This window comes from Schistocerca americana, chromosome 1 (genome assembly GCF_021461395.2).
Source record: "Schistocerca americana isolate TAMUIC-IGC-003095 chromosome 1, iqSchAmer2.1, whole genome shotgun sequence".
NCBI lineage: Eukaryota > Metazoa > Arthropoda > Insecta > Orthoptera > Acrididae > Schistocerca > Schistocerca americana.
Window position 1 is genome coordinate 1055481519 of NC_060119.1, and position 23501 is coordinate 1055505019.

The following is a 23501-nucleotide window of genomic DNA, read 5'->3' on the forward strand; positions in this document are numbered from 1 at the left end:
AGTGGACCACCCTCTAACTTAACACACTGTCAAACACAACATCCTTCATTTCAATGACTGCTTCACAGCCTGTGCTGTATGGATCCTCCTCAACAACACCAGCTTTTATGAATTGCGCAGGTGGGAACTTTCCCTGCAATACATCCTACGCTTCTGTAACCCTCCTGGCCTCAACCTTCGTTAGTCACTGTCCTCACCCATCCAGCCCCTTCCCTGTTCCCATTCCAGCACTAAACAGCCGTCATTCCACCACCACACCCTGTCTTTTTATTTCTCTACTTTTCCGCTACTTTCCGCCCCACCCAACTCCACCTCTCTCCTACCCTCTGTCTGACCTGCAGCCCTTCACTGTCTGCCACCTCCGCCATACTATCCCTTCCCCCCCCCCCACCCTCCCCTGCCACAGCCTCCACCTTACCCCCATCCCACCCAATCGCCACTCCACTGCTGCTGCTGCTTGCAGTGCTGTTTCAGTTGCCTGAGACTGCAGTCATGTGTGTGAGTTACGCTTGCGCGCGCGCGCGCGCGCGTGTGTGTGTGTGTGTGTGTGTGTGTGTGTGCCTTAATGGCTGGAAGCTTTAATTGTGAGTCTTTTTGTTGTGCCTATCTGCGACTCAGCATCTCTGCTATATGGTGAGAAGCAACTTTCCTTCTCATAATTGTTATATTCTGTCCTGTATTTCTGATTGTATCTAAACAGGATTTGATGACAGCATACACTGTTGAGCCAAAACATTATAAACATTTGTTAAATAGTGTTCTGGTCCACTTTTCAAACTTAATACAGCAGCAATTCTGCTTGGCATGGATTCTACTAGACCAGAGGTAGGTGGCACAAGATATCTACACACAGGTCACATGATTACTGAAAGTTATAGGATGGTGGTTTGTGGGTATGCAGCTGGCGCCTGAAATGTTTTACAATGTGTACAGATCGGGGGCATTGGCTGGCCAAGACATCAATGTGAGTTCCCTATCATGCTTCTCAAAACCACAGTAGCATGATTCTGTCATTGTAAATGGACAATTATCCTGCTGGAAGCTATCACTGCCATTGGAGAAGATTTCAAGCTCGAAGGGATGCAGGTGGTCTGCAATAATGTACATGTAGTTCACTGCTGTCATGGTGCTTCAATTACTATCTCAGATCCCATGGAAACCTAACTCAGTGCACCCAATAGGATGATTCTGTTGTCACTGGCCTGCATCTGTGGCCTCTGATCTATAGCACAGTAGTATAACAGAGCACACGTCCGCATCCATTGTACGCGGTTCCGTACAGATCGGAGAAGAGATCACTATGGTACGATTCATTTTGGACCCATACACTACATTGGAATCAGGCAGTTTTTAATCTATGACATACCACCTTTTGGTGATGTTTTGTTTTGATGGACAATGAATATTGGGTAAAACGATTCCGAGTTTTTCTGTTCCAATGTCTTAATCATATGTTCACCTGAAGATGTGGCTTTTAGTGCCATGAAACTGGCATGATCCAGTAATAAAGGACTAAATACAGCTGAAGTGGTTATTAATACCCAAGATGAATACTCACAGCCTTGGTTGCCCCACCTACATGGTTGTCTGCAGTAAATCACATGTGAACGCGCACTTGTTTACTTGACATTTAGCCATCAAGTGGCGTTACTAAATCACTTGCTACTTGACTAAGGTACTGGCTTACTGTGAGCCAGCCTTTACCAGAAGTTACAAGACAGTACCCACTGTTCCAAGCCAACACAGGATGCCTGTCCTGTTGGGTCAGTGGGTGATTTTCCTACCTACTCCAGACAAGTGCAGAGGGCGGGTATGCTAGTCGTTGGGAGCTGCAACATTAGGTGGATAATGGAGCCCCCCATAGAAATATACACAGGTCGGGAATGAATGCCAGTGTGCACTTGGTGGTTTGTTGAGAGGTCTCCTACGAGACATGGAGGAGTCTCTGTTTGCAGTTATTGAGTGCAATGATTGCAGCGGCTGCAAATCATGGCTCATGCAAGCACAAATGATGTCTGTCACTTGGGTTCTGTTCATCCTCAGTTCCTGCAGGTGGATGGCTGATTTTGTGAAGACAGTTAACATCACATGCATGGTGCAGGTTAAGCTTGCTATTTGTTGCATTGTATTCAGGGTGAATCATGGTCCTCTGATTTTGAGCAACGTGGAAGGTTTGTACCAGAGGCTCAGATGATTCTGCGATACCACTGGCTGCAAATTTCTCAACTTCCGCTATCGGGTGGAGAGTTGTGGGTTCCCCTTAAGAGGTCTCTCATGCACCACATCAGGAAGCGGCTACTAGGCTATTGGCATATGTGGCATGAGCATGGGAGTTTTTTTTTAGGTTAGAGGAATTGTCTCTCGAGATCAGAGATGAACTGTGTGGTTAAGATACATCAGCCACATTCTTCTCAAAATACCCTCGTCCCTACAGATCAGAAATAGAAAAGGTTGACAATATTCATAAAATACAGGAGAATCTATGGTAAAGTGCCAGAATTAGTATTCCTTATTGAAAGTTATACTGCCCAGATAATATTAGTAACAGACAAATTAGTTGAAACCAGAAGTGAATGGGCATGAAATTCTAAAGTCAGAATGGAATATTTATTGTATGGATAGGTTAGTCACCAATAGCAGCGACACTTTATTCCAATAAAGAACTCAATAGCATTGGAGAGGTTATCAAGGATTCCAAAGAAGAATTAATCTGAGTGAAGGTAAACATAAAAAACTGGTCAAAATACTCTTATAAACCACCTGGATTAGGACCTGTAGCAGCAGAGCACTTCAGAGAGAACTTGCATTATTTTGTGAACAAGTTTCCTGCTCACGCTGTTGTAATAGGGAGAGACCAACTCGCCAGATACAGAATGTACGAGTCATGCTATTAAAACTGGTGTCAGAGACGGGATTCGTGTGACATTATTCTGAATGTCTTGTACGAAAATTACTTTGAACAGATAGTCACAGAGCCAACTCGAGAAAGTAACATCTTAGACCTATTAGCAATAAACAGGCCAGAACTTATGAATTAATTAATGCAAAGGAGGATATCAGTGACCATAAGGTTATGATAGTATCTATGGCCATGGGTATTACCGGACCTTGGGGGTAACAATCTCTTAGTGTCACCCTCCGGTAAATCTGCGTCCTTGAGAAGCAACCTCGTCTTGTTCTCCACCTTCTTTGTAGTGTCAACGCTGATCTTCCGGTAGGAATCGTCATTTAGCAGGCTCTGCATCTTATCAGTGTAGTCCTTATGGGAGACAACAACTGTAGCATTGCCTTTGTCAGCCGGTAAGACAACAATTTCAGACTGCTCCCTCAGATCACGAATGGCCACCCTCTCTTTACTGGTGATATTTGACTTCATCGGCTTGGATTTCGTCAATGCACGACAAGTTTCACGACATACTTCCTCAGCTGATTCAGGCGAAAGTTGAGCTACAACCTTTCAACAGCACTAACAATTTCTGCGACCTTGTTATCCCAAGGTCCGGTACTGCCTAGACTATATGGACTCCCGAAGGTTCACAAAGAGGGGGTACCATTACGCCCCATTGTCAGCAACATCAGGGCACCTACATATTTCTTGGCCAATTACCTGACGGGAATATTAAGTCCTTATGTGGGTAAATGCCCTCATCACATCCGTAATTCCATGGATTTTGTTAAACGCCTTGATATCTTCAGGTTGGATGAGTCAGATATCATGGTGAGTTTTGACGTCGTTTCCTTTTTTACGAGGGTACCCCTGTGAGAGTCACTAGAATTGATTAGTCAGAAGTTTGACGAGAAGACCACTGAACTTTTTAGGCATGTCTTGACTTCCACGTATTTTCTTTTTAATGGAGAATACTATGAACAAACGGAGGGAGTCGCCATGGGTAGCCCACTCTCACCGGTGGTAGCAAATTTGTACATGGAGAACTTCGTAGGAGAAAGCCCTGTCGTCATCCGAATGGAAACCTACTTGCTTTTTCCGTTACATGGAGGCCACGTTCGTCATCTGGCCACATGGTATGGATAAACTCCTTGACTTCATCTAAACTCCATACACCCCAACATCAAATTCACTATGGAGACTGAAACGGAGGGTAAATTACCTTTTCTTGACGTCTTGGTCAAGAAAAGGGCTGACGACACCCTAGATCATGGGGTGAACCGGAAGACAACGCATACTGATCTGTATTTGCACGCAGACAGCCGCCACCTCCCTTCACAGAGGAATGGGGTACTTAAAACTCTAGTACATAGGGCGCGCACTACCTCTGATGCAGAGAATCTACCCCAGGAATTGGAACATCTGAGAACTGTATTTCGAAAAAATGGGTACTCAGAGTGGCAGATTCAACGTTCTCTCCGCCCAACCACTACAGCACAACCTGTGACGATGGATGAAATCATGAGGGAGGAGGTAGGCACTGCGTTTATTCCATATACAGGCACACTCACGGGGAAAATCGCCCAAATTTTGAAGAAACACTGGGTCGGAACTGTGTTTTGTCCTCCGAATAAAACTCGTGCACTGGTGAGGAGCACCAAAGATGACCTTGGTTTGAGGAAGGCCGGCGTGTACCAGATTCCGTGTCAATGTGGCAAGTCGTATATTGGTCAGACGATGCGTACCGTCGAGGATCGATGCCGTGAACACCAGAGGCACACTCGACTGATATATCCGAGCAAGTCGGCAATCGCTGAGCATTGTTTGTCAGAAAATCATGCTATGGAGTATGAATGCACGAGGATTATGGTACAGACGTCGAGATACTGGGACAGGGTTGTTAGAGAGGCCATCAAAATTCGCACCAATGACGACCTCATAAACCGTAACTGTAGCTATAATCTCAGCAAGGCTTGGGAACCAGCAATTGGGTTAAGCAACAGTAAATCGAGCAAACGTGTAGTTGTGACGACCACGGTGGAGAGCCATCACTCTGACGTTATCTCAGATGCCGTCGCAATCTGTTCCATCGCGCGACCGTGGTGCAGGGTGCAGACAGCGGAGGGAGCGCGCCGCGGGCGGAGGGTATTTAAATCTGCCGCCTCCACGACTGAACCCAGTTCCCACTGAGCATCCATAGCGTACGGATCTCCGTGCCGGCACATTCACAGGAGCTCAGTCCGTCAGTTCACCTGATGATGGCGACATGTATGATCGCCGAAATATTGTGCCCGTAGGACACTGTAGACCGGCAGTACACCCGTGGATATTTTGATTATCAAATACGTTGGGAGAAACTCAAGAATCACAAGGGTTATGTTATTTGACACAGAATCATCTATCCAAACTGAAAATGGGAACACTGCCTGATGTCTAACATGAAAAGCATTTCTGTTCAAATTCTAAGGATACACCATCAAACAAGTCAAAGAACATAACAAAATGACAATGAGACAGATAAAATTAGAAAAACTCAGGCTCGTGAAGAGGCACACAAGGAGAAGCTCACAAGCTGCCTATAAAATTCACAACATTTATCATGACAAAAGGTGTTCATCAGAAGATTGTATAAATACAGCACCTGAAAACAAATTCCCTTCATTTTCACATTCAGTTATTGATATAAGGAATAAGCCTAATATGTAACTCAACATCTATTTTTAATTGTATCTTTCCTAGTTTCTACAAGTTGTTGACATCTACTACATCAAGGATGCATGTCTACTACAGCTGAAGCTATAAGGGAACCACACACTGTGACTGCTAATATCAGCAAAGAAAATGAAGCTTATGTAACAATATTTAGACACACAGTTAAAATGCCTAATATATATCTATTCTACATACCTCTCTACTTCTTATTTCACCACTTTTTCCATCATAAAACTGATTAAATATTTTCAATTTGGATTCTATGTGTGACCTGTAACATAAAAATATTACAAAACATTCTTGTAAATATCAAAATGGAAGCATTCCTGCAACTTTCTGTATAAGTAGTAAATTACCTGGGTAGATTTGGTCCACCAGATCGATTCTCTACCTTTCCAAAACTTGTATGAGATTCCACACGAGTTCCATGCCCAAACAGTTGTGGTCCAAATAAAGCTCCATAACAGGGCACATGGCAGTATGGTACTCCTTTATGCTGAACAGAAGGTGTTCACCATAAGGAATGTCAAAAACAAAATTATGTGAAGAAAGTCATAAATTATTACTACCAATAATTAATCAAAAAAGGCTGAAATTTATGGATTTCCACTTACCAGTAACATTTTCCCTCCTGCAAAAACAAGGAATCTCACAAAAATGTGAAAAACAGTCAAGATGGTTCTGAATGATTAGGCAATCAACTTAGTCATAATAAAAAAAATTAAGTTTACACAATAAGGGCAGACCACAGTGATGAACTGGCTTATTTACACTCACCAGCATTTATCTATCACTGTCTTGATTATTTGGCATGAATATTCAAGTTACACATTGTATTTTAGTTCCTAATTGAAAACGTTTCTGCAGGTTAATTTCACAGTGTTTGAGTGTTCTCACTGTCACTGAGAGAATATTTTTCTAAATGACATTTTTAGCTTTCTTGTAATTTTTTACTCATAAAAGCTATTACGTTTAGCACTCAAAATATTTATTCCTTTAATTTTTTGATAGTTTCTTCACCCAGAACAGCCAACACTTTCCCACGACAACAATAAACCTCTCATTTGTGACTCATACTTTTCTCTCTCTCCTCCTTTGCCACACGATGTTTGTATTTTACAGTTCCCCCATTCCCTTTCTGCTTCTATATCACTGCTCATTACAGTTGGTCTATCTCTCATCGCTTCCCCATCTGTTTATGTTACATAGCATTCACATCACGACTCAAAACTTCGTAATCTGCATACAAACCATCATTTCTTTTAATTAACTGCATGTACCGCTTTTTATGTCATTCTAATTTTCTCAAAGAGATTTCCCAACAGTACTTGCCCTTTACCTTTATAATTTCTTACCTCAGAAGGATTTTGTTGAAATCAAATCTGTAAGTCCTACGTTTTCCTACAGTATTTTCTTCATACTCTGATTCTCGTATAGTGTTTCAATACCTTATTTCTTGATGCATTTCCCACATATTCTCTGCTTATCCATAGAATTTTAATTTGAATGCTTTTAAATCTCTGACACTGGCCAAATTAATCCTTGTTACTCCCCAACATTCCACTTCACTTTCTTTTTCTGCCCACTTCCTCTCTGTCGCGTACATGGTCAGAGAGTTCACTGCAAGTGCCTTCCGACCACTGTCAGAATTCTGTTTTCTTCAGCAATGGAATAGTCTTTTGGATGTCTTGTATTATTGCAACTGTGCTGTAAATTTGTTGCTAAATGAGCCATGAGTGCGAACTTGTTCTGAAGAATCTGTGCCTCATTTGTGAAACATTTACAGCTTAACTACTGGGAAAAATCAGTTCAGAAATTATTTATACCATTCCAAACTGCAAAGTAAGATATTCAATTTAGCACGTTCACCAAGAATTAGACATACAGCAATCTCAAAAAATTACATCTTACACTTAAGTATTAACTTACAAGTTGTTATTTTTGAAGTTCCTCTATAAAGATAAACATGAGAAGCACTGAGAGACTAACTGTATAAAACATGGAAATGGTTGTAAGTTATTTATCTCTACGCATCAGTTTCATATGCCATACAGTTATAAAATGTCTAAAGCGTAACTAATCAAATGAAATCACAATGTGCAAAACATCCCAATTTATTTTAAGAAACTTACCTCAGCATGCTGACCCGGATTTAAACGCTTGCCACATTCTTCACATCTCAGGCACTCTGGATGCCAGTCATATCCCAGTGACTGCTTCCGTTCAGCTGTTAAAATTGGAAATTGTTTTTATGAACAAGACATAGTACACAGTACTATTTATAGCATCATGCAAGAAACAGCTTCCGCTAAACCTTACGTGTATCGCAACTAACATGCAAATAAAAGAGAAATAGTGTAACAAGGGGGAAATTAATCCAATGGGCACTCAATATGAATTTCACAAGGAATCACTGCCAGTGGAGCAGGTCATACCAGTAGCAATCAAAAGCACAGATTACAGACAGCTGGAAATTTTCACCCATATATGCACCAAGAACATCTCTTGACTGGGAAAGCTCATTTCTTTTCAGAGACTGGTGAAAGTACTGAAGAAAACTAATCCCGTAACTTCTGAAATTTTCTCAGAGTACTTGACCTTCTACTAATAATTTTTGGGTTTGCAGCTGGAACACATCAACATTCTGCCATGATATTTCGGCCTAGAGACATCTGGCCACCTTCAGGTAAGTAGACAGCTACTGAAGAGTCCAGGTGCATTCATAGTATTTATGCCAAATCTCACGCATGCAAAATATGCTGGTATCTTTCGGCACATGCATCAGATGATGGCACGCGTGGGACAGTAGAGTTGTGTGTGCTGCCCTCGGTGGTGGAAGCGAAAGATGATCTAACTATTGAGTATCAAATGACCCTGGATAAATTCAATTAATGAAATCCAATTTTTAACCAGTTGAAAGCTGATGTCGCAATTTATAAGGTTATCGGCTAGACGTATTTCCACCAATTGTTTGATTACTAAATCCCAAAAACTGGAAACTGGAGCTAAAAGTTTTGTTCTATTGTATTCCACTGAGTGTCACATGCAAATACAGTGTTCTGCTACTGCTGGTTTTGACAGTTGCTGAAGACGGGTGTATCTTTCATGTTCTGTACAATGCTCCTGGATAGTTCGTGTCGTCTGGCCTATATATGCAGCACACTCACAGGGAATTGTGTAAACGCTCGTCTTTTTCAGATGTAAGTCATCTTCTGGATTCAACCATGGCCAGGCTCTTCACTAGTAGATGAAAGGTAACATTGATTTTATTTTTCCTAAGCAATCTATTTTATAAAACACATTCCCAGCATATGGAAGGAACGCAGTTGATTTATAGTTGTCATCGGTGTCCTCAGTTCATTGCTTCTTGTTGTTATAGCTGTGCATGGCCTTCCTTATTTAGTGTTAAGTGTAGCCAATCTCTTTAAAAACCTTCTCCAACTGTTCTAATTCTGCGTGGAGGTTTTCATTGCCCAATATTACATGCACCTGATGTATTAAGGTACTGAGAATACTGGCAGTTCGTGAAGGGTGATGGCAGCTAGATGCCTGGAGATATAGATCTGTGTGTGTGGGTTTTCTGAACGCAGAATGTCCCAATGACCCATCATTCTTGCAATGTACCAGCATGTCTAGAAAAGGTACAGCCTCATCTTTCTGAGTCTCCATCATAATCTTAATGTTCTCATGTAATGAGTTTAAGTGACATTGAATTTCTCCAGTTCTTGTCTGCTATGAGGTCATACAGCCAAATTATCATCCACATAATGCCAGATAACCATGGGCTTTAAAACAGCAGACTCAAATGTTTTCTCCTCAATGTCCTCCATAAAAAAATGAGGACCTCTAGGACGTTGTATGGAGGACTATGAGGGGAAAGCACTTGAGTCTGCTCTTTCAAAGCCCACAGTTATCTGGCGTTTTGTAGCTGATACTTTTGTTGTATGGCTTCATACCATACAAGAACTAGAGAAATTCCTTTGTCACTTAAATTCATTACATGAGACCATTATGTTTATGATGGAGATTGAGAAAGATGGGACTTTACCCTTGACCTTACCCTTTCTAGACATGCTAGTATGCCATAAGAATGACGGGTCATTGGGACATTCTGTGTACAGAAAACACACACACACACACAGATCTGTAATCACACTGCACAAACCACCAGTGTTCTTAATACCTTAAGGTACGGGTGCATGTAATATCACACAATGAAAACCTCCACGCAGAATTAGAACACCTGGCGCAGATTTTTAAAGAGAATGGCTACACTTCATGCCAAATAAGAGAGGTCATGCACAGCTATAATAACTAGAAACAATGAACTGAAAATACTGATGATGACTTTAAATCAAATGTGTTCCTTCCATATGCCGGGAATGTGTCTTTCAAAATAGGCAGATTGCTTAGGACAAATAAAATGAAAGTTATCTTCTATCCAACAATGAAGAGCTTTGCCCTGGTTAGATCCGTTAAAGATGACTTACAACTGAAAAAAGCGGATGTTTACAAAATACCCTGTGAGCGTGGTGCTACATATATAAGCCAGACAACACGATCTGTCCTGGAGCATTATACAGGACACAAAAGATACATCCGTCTCTGGCAACCGTCAAAATCTGCAGTAGCTGAACACTGGGACAATCAATAGAATACAATAGAACAAAAATTTTAGATCCAGTTTCCAGTTTTTGGGATTCAGTAATCAAAGAATCGGTGGAAATACATCTTGCCGATAATCTTATAAACTGCGACAATGGCTTTCAACTGCATAAAATTGGAATCTTATAATTAAAACTATCCAGTCACAGATTAGATTAGATTTAAGTTAGATTAGACTCAGTTTTCGTTCCATAGACCCAAAAAATGAGATGATTCTTGTGAATGTGGAACATGTCAGAAAGTATAACACAAAAAATGGAAATGCCGTGTGGCTAGGGCCTCCCGTTGAGTAGACCATTCGCCTGGTGCAAGTCTTTCGAGTTGACACCACTTCAGCGACTTGCGGGTCAATGGGGATGAAATGACGATGATAAGGACAACACAACACCCACTCCCTGAGCAGAGAAAATATCTGACCCAGCCAGGAATCGAACCCGGACCGTTAGGTATGACATTCCGTCAAGCTGACCACTCAGCTACCAGGGGCGGACAGTATAACATAAAAAAAACCTAAACATTTGAATATAATACTCTGATCATTTGTCAGGAGATTGTCAAATTAGGTGAATACAATACAATAAACTGAAACAGTTAATATTTACAGAATTAATATGCTGTCAGAATGAAAAATTTTTAAGCAGAACGTTCATCATACATTAAATACCTAATCTTGACTGTTGTGACCAATGAAAAAATTTTAAGCACAATGTTCATCATACACAAAATACCTAATCTTGAATGTTATTGCCAACTGCTGTCAAAACTGAAATCTAACAGACATTTTTACTTATGCTGGCCTAACTGTCTCTGTTAAGATATTCATCTATAGAGTAGAAGGAGTTGCCTATGAAAAAGTCTTTCAAACTCTGTTTGAACCGTGCTTTATCTGAAACCAAGTTTTTAATGGTTGTTGTCAATTTATTGAAAATGTGTGTTCCTGAATATTGGACCCCTTTTTGGACCAAGGTAAGTGATTTTAGGTCTTCATGTAGATTGTTCTTATTCCTAGTATTGACACTATGTATTGAGCTATTGGCTGGAAATAGATACATAATTACTTGCAACAAATTCCATTGAGGAATAAATATACTGAGAAGCAGTGGTTAGAATACAAAGTTTCTTGAACAGGTTTCTACATGATGTTCTTGAATTTACACCACAAATGGTTCTTATTACATGCTTTTGCACACTAAAAACTTCTGCACGGTTTGATGTGTTACCCCAGAATATGATACCATACGACATAATAGAACGAAAGTTAGAAAATTATGCAAGTTATTTTACATATTTACATCTCCTACATCTGACGGTCTCACTGCAAATACGGACTTGTTTAGGCACTTAATCAATTATGTGGTATGCCCTTGCCAACTGAATTTGTTATCAAGTTGTAATCCCTGAAATTTAACACTGTCAACCTCTTCGGCCTGCATGTCTTTATATGATATACACATGCTGGAACGAAATCTCATACAGTTCTGAACTGCATTGGGTGCACCTTTTCAAAGTTTAATGACAGTGAAATAGCTTTAAACCATTTATTAATGTCATTGAAAATTTGATTAGCAGCTATTTTTAAATCTGTACTTTGACTTGCTACTTATTGCAATGTTTGTATCATCTGTAAACAAAACAAACCTAGCAACTGGCAATGTAACAGGTGAGAGGTCATTAACATACACAAGAAAAAGCAATGGGCCAAACACACAACCTTGAGGAACACCACATGTAATTAAACTCCCAATCAGATGAAGACTGACTGCTTACTGCACAGGTATTTCACAGCGACACGCTTTGTTTCCTGTTAGTTAGAGAAGACTCAAATCATTTCGCAGCACTGCTGGTGACACCATAATATTCTAATTTACTTATTATTATCTAATGAATTAAGTACATTCTCACTGTAAGTGTAAATAGCTTTATCTATATCAGAACTCTTAAGAAATCCAAACAGTAACTTTGGCGATATATTACTTGCAGTCAGATGCTTAAGGAGACACTTGAACACAACCTTTTCAAATATTTTTGATAAAGACAGCAAAAGTGAAATTGGTCGATAGTCTGATGGTATCTCTTTACCCCCTTCTTGTCAAGAGGCTTAACTTCAACAAATTTTAGCCAGTCTGGAAGTGTTCCACTGGTAAGAGACTGATTACACAAATAACTTAAGACAGAACTCAACTAACTTCATTGATATGACTTCATTGATATGTTGTCACACCCATTAGAATACTTAGATTTTAAGAATTTTATGATGGATGCTACTTCTTTGGGAGACGTGAGTGTCATTTCCATCTTATGGAATTTTTTTTTTTTTTAAGACTGGTCCGAGATACTCCATTCCACTGTTCACCGAACCTGATAATCCCAAGCTGTAAGTAACAGAAATGAAGTACAACACTAGTGCAACACTACATGCACTTGTTACCAAAGTCTCATTTATTTTTAGAGCTAAAATGACAGGGTCATTCAATACTCTATGATTAGATTCATCTTTCACTTCCACCACCGAGGGTAGTACACACAAATGTACTGTTCCATGCATGTCATCACCTGACACATTTGCCAAAAGATGCCAGCACATTTCGCACATGCGAGATTCAGCATAAATACCGTGAATGCACCTAGACTCTTCAGTAGTTGTCTACTCATCTGAAGGAGGCTGCACATCTGCGGGCTGAAATATCATGGCACAATGTCGACAGGAATCGGCTGCACACCCGAAAATTATTTGAAGAAAAAAAACTAATCTCATTTATGGTGTCTCAGCAAAGCAATCAACTTGCCGCACTGTTCCAAAGAATCAGAAAGATTTCTTACGCCTGGAGATCAGCACAGAGAGTAAACCCAAGGCTTCATAAATTTTTCAGCAAGCTAGGCTGTAGATTTCTTAACCCATGTTATAGAGCGGAAATGTATCACATAACCCTAGAAATGTCTAGTGGGCGCTTTAGGAGATGACTGCTTGGATGTCATTATATATGTAGATATACTTTTTTTATTTTGTTCTAGGCATGAGATACCAGACAAAAGATCAATAGCTCAGAAAATGGTTATTAAAATCTGTCAAATATGAAGACTGAGTATAGTAGAGCATTCATAACAAATTCTCTCAACTCACTTCCCCCTGAGAAAGCAGTTGCTCTTACACTGAACCACAAAGTACAAAGTAGGGAAAATTTTCAGCATGTGGAACATACATCAAATTGATTAGACTTCTCTGGAAATGAAATGTTTGTATCAACAAGCACAAGATATTAGGTTTAACAAAGACCAAAATAAATTCAGCTGGAACTTGATACTGACAACAGCAACCAGCAGTAGTTTTTTTTTTTTTAGTTTGGTTGATTTCATGTTCGATGGATCATTTGCAGGACAAATTGTAATTATGTGGAATGAGTAGTGGATTATTTACAACAAACTTCATGAGCAAGTAAATATACTGTGAAGCAGTACTCAACAGCCTAATTCCTTAAACAGGTATCTGTAAGATGATTGTGGATGAGCACCACATATTACACTTCAGCATATTTTTGAGCAATGAAGACCTCTTTTCTTAAAGATGAGTTACTGCAGAACATTATACCATATGACTTTACTGAATAAAAATATGCTAAATACTTGACCTTACCAATTTGTCTCTTCCCAAGATTTGCAACTACTTTAAGAGCAAATGTGACTGACTATCTTGTTTTAGGAGTTCCAAAATGTGCTTTTTCCAGTTTAAATCCTCATCAACATATACACTTAAGAATTTCGAAGTTTCCACCCCATTTACTATTTCCTTACACTTATGACTGTTGTAGTACCTCTAGGTGTGTAAAACTGAATATTTAAACTTTAAAATTGAGGGTAAGAACATTCGCAGAAAAGCACTCAATGGTATGTTTATCATGTCTTCTGTTGCTGTATGTATACTTGGACTGATTAAATACTAGCGTCATCCACAAAAAGAACTAATTCTGCTTGTTGCATATTGTGAACTTCAATTACTTGCTGGATGTTTCTACCATCTGGCTCATTAAGACACAAAGATTGTAGAATCTTCAACGACAGCCCAAATTCAAAGGTATAGAACTATACTGATCATCCATATGATCAGCACATCCATATGATCAGCATATACAAGGAGAAGCATTTTCCCTGTGTAACTCAGTATGTCAGTAAGTACCTGATAATACTGAAATATTGCGCCAAGAAGACCCAAAATCCCAGCAACATTCCTGGGAAGTGGTTTGTATCATCAGTGCTGCCTACACATTAGGACTCACATGATGCTGTTATAGCAATGAATGTCACCAAAAAGAAAAAGTAGGAAAGTATATCTCTTTGGTACAGCTGCTAACCAGTCACTAACATTTTTTTCTATAACGATGAATTAATATTCACATCAAATCCAATAAATGTAGAAGATCGTGGTCACAGCTAAAACACTAAACAAATTTTACTTTGGAAAAATACATACCAAATAGTGTACACAATGATCCCACCACCACATGTATGTTTAACCACCACACACACACACACACACACACACACACACACATATCCACAAATGAGAGGTGCTGAAATAAACATTCCGAATGTTGAAAAGTAACTTAGGCTACTCAAACTGAATGAGGGACTAGGTCCGGAGAGAACTTCTATTAGATTTCACTTCATTTTGTGACTAGTTTCTTAGCTATTTATCAAGAACACCTCAGGCAGTAAATAGTCCCACATAAGTGGAAACAAGTGCTGACCACCTCCATTTATAACTGGATCACCACCACCAATGTTCATTCATTGTAGGATTGTACATAGAAAGATAAAGTTGTCATGAATTTGAACGCCAGACTGACCAACATAGTGTTTTATCGTGCATAATCCTATTGGAGGCATGGTCAAGTCAGCAAAAGAAGATCCCCGACAGTTGCAGTGGGCTTGGTGCAGCTGCTTCAGGCATCTACCTTAACCAATTACTTCACATGATTTTTTGTACATCTCTATGGCAACACCTCAGTGTTGTTGCAACTCTAAAGGCGACTACTGTTTTCATCTGCAACCATAAGCACTTTGCAGTAGAAAAGCTCTTACAGTGCTGCCAGTTGTCAGGGATCTTCTTCTGCTGACTCTACTCTAGTGTGCCTTTGCCTTCCACTGACGTATAGTTGAATGTACAATCTGAATGATGGTGCAGCTTCACGTTAACAAATCATTGTCAGAGTTGAAAAAAGCAACAATAGAAAAAAAGGAGTTGGACTGACTGGTGACCAAATGCATTTGTAGTCCAGTGTATACCCACTTAACAACAAGACACAATTACACTTCATCCACACCACACTGTCAACTCAAACATTCTGGCATTCATAAAGGAAAATAAGGTACTTTTCAAGAATAGGGGCATATTAAGGAAAAACTAAACATATGAAACTAATTTCATTTTTCACACAATTTTTTGTAGATAGTGTATTACGGTAAACAGGTAGATTCAGTCTTCCTAACGTTCCAAATGGTCTATGACACAATACTTCCCTGTTGACTGACAATGAAGAAACAATCATATGATGTTTCTTCAAAAACATTTAGTTGGCTGAAAGAATCTTCGACAGATAGGACCCACCTTACTGAGCTGGATAGCAAATGCCCAAAAAACAACTGTAACATTAGTAGTCCACCAGTTTTTCAGTTTCCAATATACCAGATAGTGTCAGAAGATGGTGTTTTCCCTTGCTAACTCTCTTTATATCAATAAATACAAGATAATTGAAATTATGAATAGAAAAACTCCTACTGTATCCAACTGCTTGATTGGCAGTAAGCTTCTGGACCTTGTGATATCATTTACATCGTTAGGGGCAATGTGATGAAACTATAAACAATGTAATGCACATATGCAGTCTGTTGTAAAGAAGATGAAAGTAAAACTTGGATTTGTTTGCAGGCTATGCAAATTAATTTTAAAACATTCTCACTGAAAAACACAGGAAGGATGGAAAAATTACCCAAATACATAAAAATCTTGTTGAAGACAGAGAGACAGATGTAAATGAAACTCGCACCTCATATATTGAAAAACATAGCCATTCTTTTGAAAGGAACAAAAAATGCACTTCTTCATCTAGTTCTGAGAGCCAGCCCAATATTCTACTATTAATGAAAGCCTCCTTTCCATTGTTTTCTCCTTATTAATGCCTGTGTTTCTTTCCCTGTTCCATTCATAGAAGCAGTGTGGAGAAAGCTATTACCTACACAGCTCTGGAAACCCTTGAGCCTTGCACAATATGTATCATACGTGATGGAAGTGTTAGCTTTCAATCCACGAGCAAAATAGTTCCATAAACCTATCTCTGCAAGTTTTTATTGCCAAGCAGCATCGTGCAAACAGAATGGTAAATAATGCACCAAAGTCAGCACACAAAAATCTGTTAACAGTTACCTAATAAAATGTACAGGGCTTAGGCAGTCAGTTCTGTGTCTCTAACTGATAATTTAACAGGAATTAAAGTGGTTTTTTTTTTTTTTTTTTTTTTTTCCAATCAGTCTTCTAACTAATTCGATGTGGCCTGCCACAAATTCCTCTCCTTTGTCAACTTTCTTATCTCAGAGTAGCAATGCAACCTATGTCATCAGTTATTTGTTAGATGTACTCCAATCTCTGTTCTTTCTCTACAGTTTTTGCCCTCTACAGCTCCCTCTAGCACCACGGAAGTTGTTCCCCGAAGCCTTGACATGTGTCCTATAATCCAGTCCCCTTTTCTTGTCAGTGTTTTCCATATGTCCCATTCTTTGCTGATTCTGCTGAGAATCTCCTCATTCCTTACCTTATCAGTCCACCTGATTTTTAATATTTTTCTGTAGCACCACATTTCAAATGCTTTGATTCCCTAGTGTTCCAGTTTTCCTGTTGCCCATGATCCACTATCATATACTGAGGTCCAAATGTATACTCTCAAAAATTTCTTCCTTAAATTAAGACCTATGTTTAATATTAGTGGTCTTCTCTTGGACTGGTATGGTCTTTTTGCATTGCTTCATCTGTCATGGGATGTTTTGCTTCCAAGTTAGCAGAATTCCTTAATGTCATCTACTCACTGACCCCCGATTTTGATGATAAATTTCTTGCAGGTCAACAAGTGCTGCAAAAGTGTCTTGATTTTTGTTCACTCTTGCTTCCATCATCAAGCACAATGTCAGGACTGCTTCTCTGGTGCCTTTAACTTACCTAAGGCCAAACTGACAGTCATCTAAGAGAGCCTCAATTTTCTTTTCTGTTCTTCTGTATATTATTCTCATCAGCAACATGGATGCATGAGATGTTAAGCTGATTGGGCAATAGTTCTCGCACTTATCAGCTCTTGCTATCTTCAGAAGTGTATGGATGATATTTTTCAGAGACCCTGATGGTATGCCACCAGTCTCATAGATTCTACATACCAACGTTGTTTTGGTGCCATTTCTCCCAATGATTTTAGAAATTCTGATGGAATGGTATCTATCCTTTCCACCCTATTTTATCTTAAGACTTCCAAAGTTCTTTCAAATTCTGACTCTGATACTGGACACCCTCTCTCTTCCCTGTCAATTCCTGTTATCATAGAGGCCTTCAGTGCACTCTTTCCACCCAACCACTCTTTCCTCTGCATTTAACAGTGGAATCCCCATTGGACTCTTACAGTAGCCACCATTTCTTAGTATTTCAACACTGATTGTTTTGAATTTTCTATACGCTGAATAGTCCTTCTGACGAATATTTCTCTTTCTGTTTCTTGCACTCTTTTTCTGTTTCTTGTCTTTTTCCTACTGTTATTTTGTCCTGGCTTCCCTGCACTTCCTAGTTATTTCATTCCTAAGTGATTTATACTGCTACATCCCTGTCTTTCCCGGAACATTTTTGTACATCATTCTTTCATAGCTCAATTGAAGTACTACTTCTGTTACCCAAGGTTTCTTTGAAGTTACTTTTCTTGTGCCTAAATTTGCCGTTCCAACACCTGTGATTGCTGTTTTTAGAAATGTTCACTTCTTGTCAACCGAACTGCTTACTGTGTTGCTCCTTATCATTATAGCCTCACATCTGATAAACTTCTACATCTACACGAACATACTGTAAGTCACACTTAAGTGCCTGGTAAAGGGTTCGTCAAACCATCTTCACAACAATTCTCTATTATTCCAATCTCAAACAGCATGTGGGAAAAACGAACATGTATATCTTTCTGCGACAGCTCTGATTTCCTTTATTTTATTATGAAGATCATTTCTCCCTATGTAAGCCGGCATAAACAAAATATTTTCACATTCCAAGGAGAAAATTGATGACTGAAATTTTAGATTCTGCTGCAACAAAAAACATCTTTGCTTTAATGGTGTCCACCCCAAATCCTGTATCATGTCAGTGACACTCTCTCCCCTATTTCGCATAATAGAAAACATGCTGCACTTCTTTGAACTTTCTCAATGTATCCTGAAAATCCTATCTGGTAGGAACCCTCAGACTACGCAGCAGTACTCCAAAAGAGGATGGACAAGTGTAGTGGAGGCAGTAGCTTTAGTAGATCTGTTACATTTTCTAAGTGTTCTGCCAATAAAATGAAGTCTTTGGTTTGCCTTCCCCCACAACATTTTCTGTGTGTTCTTTGCAATTTAAATTGTTCATAATAGCAATTCCTAGATATTTAGTTGAATGAACGGCCTTTAGGTTTGACTTATTTAATTGTAACTGAAGTTTAACAGATTCGTTTTAGTACTCACATGAATGACCTCACAATTTTCATTATTTAGGGTCAACTGCCAATTGTCGCACCATTCAGATATCTTTTCTAAATCGTTTTGCAATTCATTGTGATTTTCAGATGAGTTTACTAGACAATAAACAACAGCATAATCTGCAAACAACCAAAGATGGCTGTTCAGATTGTCTCCTAAATCATTTATATAGATTAGGAACAGCAGATGGCCTGTAACACTACCTTGGGTAATGCCAGAAATCACTTCTGTTTTACTCGAGGACTTTCTGTCAGTTACTACAAACTGTGGCCTCTCTGACAGGAAATCACGAATCCAGTCACATAACTGAGATGATATTCCAAAAGCATGCCATTTCACTACATGCCGCTTTGTGGTACAGTGTCAATATCCTTTTGGAAATCTAGAAATATGGAATCAATTTGAAAAGCCTTGTCAAAAGCGCTGAACACTTTATGTGTGTAAAGAGCTAATTGTTTTTCACAAGAATGATGTTTTCTAAATCCATGCTGACTGTGTGTCAACAGACCCGTTCTCTCTGATGTAATTCATTATGTTACAAAATCCTGCTGTACATCAACATTAATGATATGGGCCTGTAATTTGGTGGATTATGCCTACTACCTTTCTTGAATATTGGTGTGAACTGTCTTTGGGTAGAGATCTTCCGTCGAGCAAGCAGTTGTATATGATTGTTATGTATGGAGCTATTGCATCAGCATACTCTGAAAGGAACCTACTTGGTGTACGGTCTGGACCAGAAGACTTGCTTTTATTAAGTGATTTTATTTGCTTCACTACTCCAAGGATGTTTGCTTCTAATTTACTCATGTTAACAGCTGTTCACGATACAAATTCTGGAATATTTACTTCATCTTCTTCATCTTCATCTTCCGGCATGCTCTGTTTATTAACTCTACTTTGGCAGCACTGTTGTCAATAGTATTTCCATTGCCATCATGCAGAGAAGGTATTGACTGTGTCTTGCCGCTAGCATACTTTACATATGACTAGAATCTCTTTGGATTTTCTGCCAGGTTTTGAGACAAAGTTTCATTGTGGAAACTACTATAAGCATCTTGCATTGACGTCTATGCTAAATTTCAAGCTTCTGTAAAAGATTGCCAATCTTGGAGATTTTGCATTCGTTTGAATTTGGCAAGTTGTTTTCATTGTTTCTGCAACAGTGTTCTGACCCATTTTGTGTACCAAGGGGGATCAGCTCCATCATTTGTTAATTTATTTAATAAAAATCTCTCAATTGCTGTCAATACTATTTCTCTGATCTCAAGCCACTTCTGATCAACACTTACACTTAATTTTGAAGGAGAGGAGATTGTCTCTCGGGATGGTGTAAAGTGAAGTGTTTTTTTTTTTTTTTTTTTTTTTTTTTTTTTTTTTTTTTTTTTTTTTTAAGGTATATTTTTAATTTATTTTTGGAGTTACAATATTCAATCTTGCTATGACAGCCCTGAGTTCACTAATCATGTATCCGGTTTGATGCTCATTATTAGCTCAGGATTATTTGTTGCTAATAGCTCAAGTGTGTTTTCACAACAGTTTACTATTCGCATGGGTTCATGAATTAATTGCTCAAAATAATTTTCATAGAACGCATTTAGCACAATTTTGGATGATGTTTTATGCATACCTCTACATTTATACATGTATTTTCGCCAACAAAGCAAGTTAAATTAAAGTCACCACCAACTATAACTGTATGTGTTGGGTGTATATTTGAAATTAAACTGAAGTTTTCTTTGAATCTTTCAGCAATTATATCATCTGGGTCAGGAGGTCGGTAAAAAGATCGAATTACTATTTTATTACGGTTGCAAAGAATGACCCCTGCCTATACTGACTCACGGGAACTATCTGCTTCAATATCGCTACAACATTAACTACTTCTAACATCAATGAACATGCCACCACCAACTGTGTTTACCCTATCCTTTCGGAACACTGTTAAATTCTTCATAAAATTTTCAGCTGAACTTATCTCTGGCTTTAGCCACCAACTTTCAGTGCCTATAACAATTTGAGCATCGCTCCTTTCTATTAGCGCTTGGAGCACTGGTACTTTCCCAACACAACTATGACAATTTACAACTGTTATACCAATGATTTTGTATCTGTATTCTTTCTATGTTCACGAGGCACACTTTGAGACTGAAGCCCTTTTTGTATTTCCCTGAGACCCTCTAATCTAAAAAACCACCCAGTCCACATGACACAGCCCTTGATACCCATGCAGCTGCCTCCTACTTGTAGTCAACTCCTGATAAATTCAGTGGAACCTGAAAACCAACCACCCCATGGCGCAAGTCAAGGACTTTGCAGCCTACACGGTCACAGAACCATCTAAGCCTCTGATTCAGACCCTCTACTCGGCTCTGTAGCAGAGTTACGCAATTGGTCCTGTTGACTACGCTGCAAATTGTGAGCCCTGGTTTCATCTCACAACCAAGACTGGCAGCCAGCCTTTAACAGTTCTGTTAGCTGCTTGAAACCAGAGAGAATCTCCTCTGATCCAAAGTAACACACATCATTAGTACTGGTGTGAGCCACCACCTGCAGCTGGCTGCGCCCTGTGCTCTTCATGGGATCTGGAAGGACCGTTTCTACACCTGGAATGACTCCACCCGGTATGCACCCAGAGTACACATCAGCTTTCTTCCACTCCTTGGCAGCAATCTTCCTATGGGGCCTCACAACGTACCTACACTGGAGCTCCCACCTACAAATAATCCCAACCTTCTGATCGCCCAGATCTTGCAGGCTGAGAGTTTCCCTCTGAAACAGGACAAGCAACTGCATCTGGCTGAGGGACAGTGTCAGACACAGACAGCACCTGGAAGCTGTTCAATCTCAGTACAAACAGTAACTGGGCTTGCCAAAAATGTGGACAGATTGGTGAACTCAAGACTTCAAATGCATCTCATCCTTTCTTAGTACTTCAGTATGCCATTTCCTTGTACACTGATTCTTCCATACGATTCTCTTAAACTTCAGCCTACTCTTTATCATTAGTAAATTGTGATCTGAGTCTAATTCTGCTCATGGGTATGCCTTATAAATGAACATCTGATTTCAGAACCTCTGTTTGATGATGATTTAATCCAGCTGGAATCTTCTTGTGTCTCTGGGCTTTTTCCACATATACTTCAGGCTTTTGTGATTTTTAACAGTGAACTTGCTATTACTAACTGAAATCTACTGCAGAACTCAGTTTTTCTCCTCTCTCATCCCTACTACGAAGCTCATGTTCTTTTCTATTCCTTCCTCTAGAATAGTATTCCAGTCTCCCAAGACTACTGGAGTTTTATCCCCCTTTAGATACTGAATTATCCATTTAATAGTCCCACACACTTTCTCTATCACATCATCTTCTGCTTGCGACTTCAGCATAAGTACCTGAACTATTGTTGTCAGCATTAATTTGCTGTTGAATCAGCTGAGAACAACCCTACCACTGAACTGCTCACAACAACGCGCAGTTTGCCATACCTTCTTACTCATAATGAAGTCAGCTCTTGTTATATCAGTTTCTCCTGCTGTTGATATTCATCAGATCAGAAATGCTCATCATCTTTCCATTTCACTTCCCTTATCCTCCACTATATTAAGATTGAGCCTTAGCATTTCCCTTTTCATGTCTTCCAGCTTCCTTAGCACATTCAAATTTCTCACACACCATAGAATGTTGCCCTTTCATTGGTTATCAATCTTTTTCTCATGGTCACCTCCCCCTTGGCAGTCCCTTCCTGGAGATCAGAATGGGGGACTAATTCAGAACCTTCTGCCAATAGAGGGGTCATCATCACACTTTTTCAATTACAGGCCACGTGACCTGTGGATACACCTTACACATCTTTAATGCAATGGTTTCCACTGTCTTCTGCATGCTCACACCACTGACCATTGCTGATTCATCCACCTTTGGTGGCAGTTTCCATCCCAAGAGCAAGAGAGTACCCTGAAATTCTGTCCACTCTTCTGCACTCTTTGAAGTCACATATATAAACAAACACTGGCTAAAATAGATACAATCATGTACTACTATGATTCAAGAGTTTGAAATGATAAGTAAGTTTTGCATAATTAATGATAAAAGAGGTGGAACATGCAAATATGTAAGGGCATGGCTTCATTCCAAAGAAATTAAATAAAAAAATGTGAGGAAAAAATTTTTGGATAGTGAATCTTTGAGTTACTTAAAATGATCATTTGTGTGTGTGTGTGTGTGTGTGTGTGTGTGTGTGTGTGTGTGTGTGTGTGTGTCATTATCAGGTAATTTTCCTGCAAAACCTCGAAATGCCGCTAAATTAACTTAAATATCAGCCGCAGGATACAACTGTTCTTCGACATTTTAATAATAAAATTATCTGTATTGAACAACCGATCAACTGATTCTTGTCTTATGACAGGAACTGTACATGAAGACACTACATGTATAAATGGGTCTGAAACAACAATTGACAAATTATATGTCAACGAGAACAAATGATAG

General features: G+C 39.3%; 1 protein-coding gene across 1 annotated transcript in view; it reads right to left on the minus strand.

The window, feature by feature from the left end:
- Window positions 1-23501, minus strand: part of LOC124617184 — a 79063-nt gene that overhangs the window by 48451 nt on the left and 7111 nt on the right. Inside the window, exons 2-4 of the mRNA XM_047145244.1 lie at window positions 7732-7826; window positions 5956-6095; window positions 5795-5870 (exon numbers count right to left, since the gene is read on the minus strand). Of these exons, the coding sequence (XP_047001200.1) occupies window positions 5795-5870; window positions 5956-6095; window positions 7732-7826 (311 nt within the window). The remainder of the gene's footprint in view (window positions 1-5794; window positions 5871-5955; window positions 6096-7731; window positions 7827-23501) is intronic.